This window comes from Haplochromis burtoni, unplaced genomic scaffold (genome assembly GCF_018398535.1).
Source record: "Haplochromis burtoni strain Fernald_Lab_line unplaced genomic scaffold, NCSU_Asbu1 Contig_880, whole genome shotgun sequence".
Lineage (NCBI taxonomy): Eukaryota > Metazoa > Chordata > Actinopteri > Cichliformes > Cichlidae > Haplochromis > Haplochromis burtoni.
The window spans coordinates 1-10,408 of NW_024583241.1; the positions used below are offsets into that span (position 1 = coordinate 1).

Here is a 10,408-nt window from a genome sequence, read left to right on the forward strand (position 1 = left end):
TAGAACTGAAGAAGCTTCTCGGATGAGAGGTGAAACGTCTTCAAGCAACTTAAAGAAGTCCAGACGCTTTTCTTTGCAAGCTCCTTTGACTACTTTTTGTATATATTTTTGTATCTCTTTTTTCTTCTCTAAAATGCTTGTAGGGTTGCTTCATGCAAGACTGTCAGTTTATTCTGAATGTCCTGGTGTAAATAGTATTGCATAAGAGTGTAAAGAATAAAAGAATGATTTTGAACAAATTCATTTGTTAATTGATCTAAAGTCATTGGGAGTTTCTTTCATTTTCTTCTTTTTTCATTTACTATAATTTCAATTATACTTCAATTTCACATTTAACATTTCTTAGAATAGAGACAAGCATGCTCCTCAGCATTTACTTTCATAGCAGTCTTGTATTGTCTTTTCATTTAATTTGTATTGCTACAGTACAGTCATGGCATAAAGAAAGTCAGTTTTAAGAGTTTTCATATCAAGGCACAATAAAAACTCATTTGGTCGTCTATAGACCTCAGTTAACACATTAAATGTTAAAGCTCATGACAGTGAAATTAGAAAAAACTAAACTGACTTGTTAGGAATGGTTTCCAGGATGCTTGTTCTCGCTAAAAATGAAGATCGCAATACAGCTTAGATTTGCAAAGTTACATCTGTTACATCTGCAATTAACAAGATTTCTGGAACACTAATGTTTGGACAGACAAGTGGACATGGTTGACCATAATGCACAGTGTGGCTACAACCAACCACAACAGTTTTTTGTGTGTGTGTGTGTGTGTGTGTGTGTGTGTGTGTGTGTGTGTGTGTGTGTGTGTGTGTGTGTGTGTGTGTTACTGTTCACTGGGATTGGGAACCACTGGACAGTATAAGGCAAGGGTGGGCAATTCCAGGCCCTGAGGGCCGGTGTCCTGCAGGTTTTAGATCTCACCTTGGGTCAACACACCTGAATCACATGATTAGTTTGTTACCAGGCCTCTGGAGAACTTCAGGACATGTTGAGGACCTAATTTAGCCATTTAAATCAGCTGTGTTGGGTCAAGGACACATCTAAAGCCTGTAGGGACACTGGCCCTCGAGGCCTGGAGTTGCCCACCCCTGGTATAAGGGAAAGAAAGAAAGCGAGTGGCCTTCTTTACGTTTCTTGAAAACATTTCACCTCTCTGTCTGCTTCTTCAGTTCTAAAACCTTTGATTTTAAAGCCCTCCATGGCCTAGCCCCATCTTATCTCTCTGAACTGCTACAGCCTTATATGCCCACCTGTTCTCTGATCAGCTGTTCCTGAATGTACCCAGGACTGAGTGTAAACTTAGAGGAGATCATGCTTTTGCTGTAGCAGCTCCAAAACTGTGGAATGATCTGCCTGTAGAGATTAGAAAGGCTTTTCTCTGCCTGTTTTTAAATCGCTTCTGAAAACGCATCTCTTCACCTTGGCCTTGGCGCCTTGTGAGATGTTGGTTTTAGTTTATTATTATTTCAACTGTTTAAGTTGATTCCATGCTGTTTTATCTTGTTTTTTAATAAAGGGCTGTTTTAATTTTATATATTATGTGTTTTATTTTTTGCTGTTTTGTTTTATTCTATTGTTCTTAACTTATTTACTGTACAGCCCTTTGGTCCTGTACTGGGTATTTTATAGCACTTTATAAAAGTTGGATTTGATTGGATTGGATCAGAAACCCAGTGTTGGTGAGTCCCAGGTATTTAATCCCTAGTAGGAGTTGTCCCTTAAGAGGGTCATTGACCCACTATTCATCATGTGCCTCACCACATGCACCAAGGTGTGAAAAAGGGTGTGGGTCATTATCAGCAGAGGCTTTGGGTGAAGAAATTGTGAGACCAGATCACCTGACACAAGATGTGAATGGGGATTGAGGTGCCTGGAAAGGCACCTCAATCCTGATAGCTGGTGTTATTTGTGTCACCTGTGGTTTAATGCTCTGGTGGGCCAGATATGCTGTATATGCACTAGAGATTTAAGACACAAATCCATGTGTCTAATTAATAAAGCCAATCTATTTGACTGGATATTATTGAGTCTATTTTACAGTGAACTACTGACATTAATTTTTTTTAAATTCTAAAACTATAAAGAAAAAAATAGCATAACTGTTTCTTGTGCTAGCAGAAGAACAAACACATTTTAAATGTTACATTTAAGATATAGTCTTAGTCATTAAGCAAATCTGCCGCGATCTTAGTGAACAACGCCAACTGTCAGATGCATGAAGAATTTGCATTTATCTCAACGGGACTCATGGGGAACTTCAGACAATGCCTGGACTGTCAGTCTGCACATCGACTGCTTGGAGCAGAGCATGTGTCTTTGCAGCCACTCTCAATCTAGACCAGGTGCGGGGGAACTCCAGGCCTCAAGGGCCGGTGTCCTGCAGGTTTTAGATGTGTCCTTGATCCAACACAGTTTATTTACAGTTTTTCTCAGTTGCTTTGGTGCTTTTCTCAGATCAGAAAATTCTCAAAACCATTAGTGCAACCTCCACAACATTTATTCATTTGTACACATCATAGTTGCAATTTCTCCTTCCTCTGAACAAATTGCAAATGCTCTTGTACATGTATTAGTTGCTTTCATACAATTCTCTGCCGTTTTATAACATTATCATTTTCTTATGTCATGTCAGTCAAAATGAACTCTACTTTCGGATGCTGAATAGTCGTTCCCAATAAAACTAATAGACTTCATTTCATTGCTGGAGTCATTACATACAAAATTGTTGACTTAGTTATCAAATTCTGCCCAGAAAATTTTATACCTTTTGTTATTATTTTTCCTGGAAATGTCTCCTAAATAGAACAATTTCTCTCAGGTGAACTTCAGCTTTCACTGATGAGGAGGTGTGGAAAGTATTAGTTGTAACCAATGACAAGCCACTCATGGATCAATCATGGATCAATCCCATGAACCCTCAACTGGCAAGCATATATGAACCGAGCAGGACATAGGCTGTATCCCACTTCAGGGTCTGCAGCCTTAAAGTACGCAGCCTCAACGATCCTCAAGGGCCGCATACTCAAAGACCGCTAAGGCCGGAAGTGCGAGGCTTGTGAAATGGGACGGTCTAGCCTCCGTTGCGCTGCCCAGGTTGCCCAGCAACCATGATACTAACAGCTGGAAACGCATCATACAGCTTTGTTTGACAGAAATGAAGGAGAAAATCTTTTGTTCATTTGTTTGTTTGTTTCTGCATGAGCTTTGATCATTCTCTGTAAGATTAAGCTCAGCTATTGAACGGCGTATATTTTAAAGTAAAGGCTTTAAAACCAAGTTAGTACAAACGTCACTAATGTCACATAACTTTGCCGACATGTGGCCAACAGTAACGTTTTAATGTTCTTCGTCATTAAACATTTGCACATGAATAAGTGACATGATATTTAGTACTTACTTAAAGTTTACTCTTCGGGCGCCCCTCATCCGCCGTTTTTTTTCGGCAAAATTATCCACACCCGCCGCCGCGCTATGCATTCTGGGATATGTTGGGCCACGAAGTCTACACTGCCACAGCCTTAAAATTCAGGGAAATGAAGGACACATTTCAGGGCCGCATTTCGAGCAGCCTTTGAATTGGGACAGCCTTCGGCGCACCGCTGTGACGTAATCGGCCTTGAAATGCATACTTTAAGGCTGCAGACCCTGAATTGGGATACAGCCATAGTGTGTACCATTTCTACAATTCTGTGACACAGAAATGGAAGGTCAGCATCGTGGAAGAGGGTTGAGGATGCGGGGGGGGACAAAACAGGGGAAGAGGGAAAAGATGCCAAATACAGGCAGATTCCTAATTAAATTAGGGCAACACTTGTTGATCATGTTGTCAATCACGGCCTGGATGAGGCTTGTCGGAGGGTGTTGGAAGAACCACTGTGAATTTAATCATTTAAACATTTCGTAGGGAGAACAGGTATGTATAGTATTGGACAGTAATCCAACATCTTGTAATATCTCATGTTTAGTGTACATTATTGTAATTTTACTGTAATCTGCACCACAACGGATTGAAAGACAACCTGGCAGAGGTAGAAGAGGGCCCTTTTTTACCCCGCAGCAAGATGAAGCCATTTGTGCAATGGTGATTGCAAACAATGCAATAAAGTTGAAAGAAATTCAAAGCGGTGTAATTAATATACTTTGATGATGCGGGTTTCAATCTGGCCAAAGGCAGAAGGCGTGGAAGAAATCGCATTGGACAGAGAGCAACCACTGATGTCCCAAGCCGGTGCGGAGGGAATGTTACAATGTGTGCAGCCATCTCAGACAATGGCATTCTCCCATATTCCCCTTCTTGGCCCATACAATACACAACATCTCCTGACTTTTTTAGACACTCTTTACAGGGACATAGTCCCTGAGAATGAGAGGGGTGGAGGCCAACTCAACAAGTATGTTGTTGTGTGGGATAATGTCAGTTTTCACTACTCACATCTGGTCAGACAGTGGTTTGCAGCACATGACAGAATGCTGGTTCAATATCTCCCTCACTACTCCCCATTTCTTAATCCGATAGAGGAGTTTTTCTCTGCCTGGAGGTGGAAGTTTTATGACTGGCATTCACATGTGCAAATGGCCCTGCTAGCAGCCATGGATGCAGCATGTGACAACATCACAGCAGAGTCATGGAGAGGGTGGAGCATTTTCTTGAGCATTTTCAGGTAGTGTCACCAAGTTCTGACCTTCTTTTGCATTGGAAAACACTGAGAGAATACTGTACACTGTCATAATGAAAACATGACAAGCCATTTGACTATCTTGTTCATAAAGATGGTGTCACGACTTCTCATTTTGATGACACTGGCAGTTTCATTGACATGAATACTTGCTTTTGAGGATTATCGATTTTGAGCAAGTGACCTGCTTTTGCAGGTTATCCACTAGGTTTTGCAGTTTGCACCAATTGTTTTGAGAAATACACTAAGTGCTGTGCAAATGTTACTAGTGATGTGAGAAACGCACCAAAGCGACTGTAAATGGCGTAATTACCTCTTCAACATGTTTTGGAGATCCCCAGAGGCCTGGTAATGAACTAATCATTTGATTAAGGAATGACATACTATAAGAGTGAATTTTTCAGGAGTGAATAAATGACTAATGGCTAAAGAAACAGTATTTGTATATGTCTCTCGTATTATTAACATTCATAAAATAACATTTTGTATTTCTCATAAAATAAATGACGTATTCGTAATATTGCATTGTCCAGCTTTTACTACATGACACACATACAAACACACTCACAGTGCTGCCCAAGTTTATGTGAACATAAACACTGGCAAAAGAGATGGAAACAGCCAAATAACCACGAGATAATGCAAAAATAGATAGACTTGAGGTGCAGATCAGTAAATGCACCACAAGTTTCAAAACCTTATGAAATAAAGATAAAGGCACAGTAAAAATATCAAAACACACTTTTCTATAGCTGGAATGTTTTTGAAGAGGTCATGTGATCATACCATAAAACATCACACACTAGTCCTCTTAATCTGGGACACTTCATTCAGGTATGCGATGAATAACTTGGTTCCTTCAATATAATTGTACCTAGGAGAGAGAGAAAAAATATGGTTGGCAGAGTTAAAGGTCCTGTTTGTTTGGGTTGCAAATTTCCAAGTTTCCTTAACATAAATACAATAAATTCACATACACTATTATTTGCAGCAATAGATGGCTACATTACACCTTCTTAGAAGTCCCCAAAGCATTGTTCCACTTTTCTGCTGCCAGCAGCTTGTAAGACTTACAAAGCCCTCTGGAAACAGACCAGTATGTCTTTATATCTGCTGCTTAAGTCTCACAGCATCCACCTTATAATCGGAGAAGTCTGCTTTTAACCATCTTTTCTGATTTCTCCAGAATTTGCCCATTTACCCTTGTTGTCTTATGCTGGATTCCAACAAATCTGCCCCTAAAATTTGTCTACTTGGGTCTGCTTAATGTTTCAGTGTTAAAATAATTTCCTGTGTCCAGGTCCTGTATGGTGTCTCTATGGTAGTTAAATTATTTTTCAGTTGTGGATGGTTCTAACAGACTGCAAAGCTTTCTCCCTCAAGCTTTTCTCTTAAATATTGTGTTGAACACTCAGAAAGACTCAGTACAAGCTAATTTCTTTAAACATTTCTGTGAAATGAATAAAACTGCAGGAGTGTACAGACAGTCTAACCTGCTCATTTTCTCATTCTGAGAGTGCAGACCATCATCAAAGCCTCCGATGGGCATCATGATGATACTTTTTCCCGTCACATCTTGGAAGGTCCTGGCAATTGGGATGGTTCCACCCTCACGGATTAGATCAGGATCCATGTTGAAAACTAAAGGTAGAGCAAAGACAGAATATTTTCTGCTAGTAAAGTGGACATGAACATTAAGTGGGAACTATTCTGGCATGGTTGAATGACTAATTGTGAAAATTGAAAGACTAACTTGTTTTCTTTACATTGTCTCACATTTTTTTATATTCCTATAATACTAAACAATTAAGGACAGGTGAAAACATACACTGTTTCTTTGGTAACCTTTCAAAACTCCTGCAGGATATAAATGCAACAAAGCACACTACAAAGGAATGAAGCTATAATAATAATAAAAGGATACAAAAGTTAAAAGTTAGCCAATATCTTAAGGCTGTGTCAAAACCACTGAAAATGCATTTCTTGTGTTTCTACTAAACTAAGAGCTCCAGGTTTTGTATTATAGTGCTACCCCTCAGCCCATGGTATCAATTTCTAAATCCTAAGTCACCTAGGTCCTACGTTGTTGCATTCGCAAGATTTTCGAAAACATGACCTCTGACCTTGGCCTTGAGATCAAGGTCACTGGGATTTGATCTCATCGAAGATTTTTAGTACATACACCTATATCATGTCAGTTTCTAACTCCTGTCGCCTAGTTCTCTGTAATACAACAGACGCTACAATACTTTGTGTATATACTAATGCTGTCAGTGTTAGTCTCGTTAAAATGACGTTAAGGTCATAACTGCATTAATGCAGCATATGTCCGTCAGCGACTTAACGCGGCTCGCCCCGTGCGAGGGGCTGCACAGCGCTAACGGATTAACAGGCTAACTGCGCTAACACATTGATGCCGTGCAGCCCTTGCACGGGGCGATCCGCGTTAACTCACTAACGGAGATTTGCCGTATTAACGCGGTTATGGCGTTAACATCATTTTAACGAGATTTACGCTGACAGCACTAGTTTAAACAATAACTATAACCACCAAGAATCATTTTCAAATATGATGAAAAAGCAGATGACTGCTCCTCCCTGAGACTGGTTCTGGAAGTTTCATCCTATTAAAAAGAGTTCTTCATTCCCACTGTTCCAACCCACTTCTTTGATGTCATCAGTTTTCGTTAATACTCTAGAGTCTTTGCCTTGAGGAGACTGTTATGTAAGGGAAACTGAAGACTGCCATCCAAAACACCAATGTGATCATAATCATAACTAAGAAATCATTGTTATTATTACTACTAATTCCACTAGGTTTAGGATGTACTCCTGTCAAAACAGAGTGGCCTTATGCCAACGAAAGTCATTTATAACTGCTGTGGGACAGGGAAAATCAGTATCAACACAATGTCCCAATTCTTTATCGTTTCATTAAAGTCTATTCAAATGACCGAAAAATGAAAAAAATTGCCTAGTAATGTTAACATATGAAAATGAAGATTATTTGGGTAAAACTGTCAGTAATTGACAGTTATAAAAGATTCGAGCACTACAGGCTTGAGCAATAATAACAACCCCCATCATAAGCTGACAGTAGAACAAAGTATTCTGCTTATTACACTTCAAAACTGGCTTGTAAGAGCCAGTTTTGGTGAAATTGTATTTGCAGTTTATCAAACCCGAGACCCGACATTCTGATAGCAACATCACCGGTGATTAAAGTAAGGTGAACGGTCAATACCTCTCTTAATAGCAACCTTTCCAGCCTCGTAGAGTGGATGGTGAGTGTCAGCCAGCCAAGGTTTGGCTCCTATCACCATTGTGACTTTGAGCTTGTTGGGACTCTTTCTTTTGGCAAACACAGAGTGAAGGTAGTCTGTTACCTGAAGAAGAGCACATCAAGAAAACAGCAGAAGCAGTTTACAAAAAGTAAATGCAACAGAACAGAGCACGTACATACTTTTCATGTATTTTACCTGTTTCTTGACCATAGCAGGGTCCATGTCAGGAACTTGCCTAATTGAAAACTTAGCAGTAACCTTAGCAGGGATGACAGTCTTAGTCCCAGGGTCTGAAAAGGCCCCCTCAATACCGTGGATGGAGACTGTGGGGTAGCGCCACATGTGAGCCAACAAGTCCACCTTTGGGAGAGGGATATAATTCTTTATTTTCACTAATAATTTTACTTATATATTGTCAATGAAAACAACACTCATTTTAAGGAGCTTTATCCTGTAAAGATCTCACGAGATTGTAAGCGTTGATCTCCTATGACCAAGCACTTTCATGGAGAGAAGCAAATAGATGAACTATTTTTTCAGGATCATCCTAGTTCTGGTAATGTTTTACGTAAGAAATAAAGCCATATGAGAGACTTGTTTAAACAGTAGTTAAAAAGGTTCTTCACAGTAGCATTGGAAGCAAGGGTAATGACAATCTAAATTCTGGATTGTACTCACCTGCTCTTAATGATCTTCTGACACCAAGGATGCCTTACATTACCTTATTGCTGTACATGAGTTGGTTGACACCAATCTTATTCTTGTAGTTGTCCATGTCAAACTGGATATCCTGGTACATTTTCCATTCTTCATCAGAGAGGGGAGCTACAGCCTCTCTGATCCCAGGAATCAGGATCTTGCCACTGGGGCTGATCAGTGTGTCTAATGAAGTAATAATAGGATGATGCTATTGTTAATGGAACTAAACTTAGATTTTCCAAAGATAAGACTGGACTGGTTTATTGCAAATACTTATTTGATGCTTTGCTCAAGGACTTCAGTAGGGAAGATTCTTTCAACGCTGTAAGGACTAAAAAAAATCTCTATTATGATTACTGATTACTGTATATGACATTTGAAAATGTAACAAAATTCTCCCACTCCCAAATCAGCGAACACTTTTAACATTTTTCAACCAAATCTTAGATTTTATTTATATTTATATTACATTTATCTTTGACACTGACTTAGGCCTCACAGGGTTAAACACGTACTGATGAGACCCGATCCTCCTGATGCCTGAGTCCCACTGATTATTACGCATGCCTCTTATGCCTGATCCAAGAGAATGTAGCTTACTGAATGTTTTTATTAAATTTAATGTCAGCTGGAGTTGTCAACAAGGAAGTCTTGCATTGTTGAAAACACACAGGACAAAGATGATAAATATATTGTTAGATGTGACTGGACACCAGCACTGCTTATTGTCACCTGACTTTTGTCAGTTTGACAAAACATGAATTTGCTTGTGAATGTGCTAAATACGATCTAATGAACATAATTAATGAGTGCATGATAACTGAAATGAAATAAGAGCATTTTCTTACTATTAAAATCCCCATCTTCTTCAATTTAAAATAGCCAACTTAGAGCCAGAGGTTAAAAAATGCATGTTTGTAATTACTAAAGTAAACTTAAACTTCAAACTTCATTGAGATTTAAAGTTGCAGCAGCCCTATGACAGGCCTTGGCTGCAGTAGGCAACCAAGGCCTGTCATAGGGCTACAAAGATTTATCAAACTGTAAATAAAAAACTCTCATTGCATTTCTTTTGCTCTGATGCTCAAGGACTGAAGTGGGCGCCTGCTCAACGCACTGAGCTAAAACGTCACCCTAAGAAGACAATCTTTCTGGAAATGTGGTCTCATTTCACATTTCTGGCTGGAATAGTGGGATTCCTTATCATAGTGAGTTCAAAATGTTTGAAAGCACCAAGGGTTAACCTTATCACCACTGGGTTCATATAAACCCTGCTGAACAAAATCAATGAAACAGCGACTTGTCAGCAACAGACAGAACGCTTGATTGGCAATCTCTGTTTATCTGAAGGTAGGAAAAAGATTTCTTGTTGCAGAGAGCTCCTCCAGTTTCCATTTGTAGTTATTGCTTCCAGGGAACTGGAAATGCAATGTTGAGAGTACTGGGTATATTTTCTGATAACAATTTAGCTTCTACAATTTCTTTAAGTCTATGTATTGATGCATGCTCAATCATTTAGGTAAGTAAATCCTAAAAAAAATGGTTGATTCTGTTAATTTTCAGTGAGGGAAACTTTTTGTCACTCATCCAACTGACTTCTGCAGCTGACTGCAGGTTTCCCCAACCATATAACAGTACATTTGCATGATAACTGAAACTAGTCCACTCAATGAACAATGGGCTGTTAGATCAGTTCCTTGATTATTTAAGTCTAATGTAATAGAACAGGGCGCTTGGGCGCGGGG

At 39.4% G+C, this 10,408-nt stretch overlaps 1 protein-coding gene across 1 annotated transcript in view; it reads right to left on the reverse strand.

Moving 5' to 3' along the window:
- Positions 1-5,119: 5,119 nt before the first annotated feature.
- zgc:114181 (uncharacterized protein LOC619255 homolog) overlaps positions 5,120-10,408 on the reverse strand; it is a gene marked incomplete at its 5' end in the record, with an annotated part of 7,001 nt that continues 1,712 nt past the window's right edge. Inside the window, 5 exon segments of the mRNA XM_014330592.2 lie at positions 5,120-5,554; positions 6,174-6,321; positions 7,925-8,066; positions 8,160-8,324; positions 8,686-8,846. Of these exon segments, the coding sequence (XP_014186078.2) occupies positions 5,476-5,554; positions 6,174-6,321; positions 7,925-8,066; positions 8,160-8,324; positions 8,686-8,846 (695 nt within the window).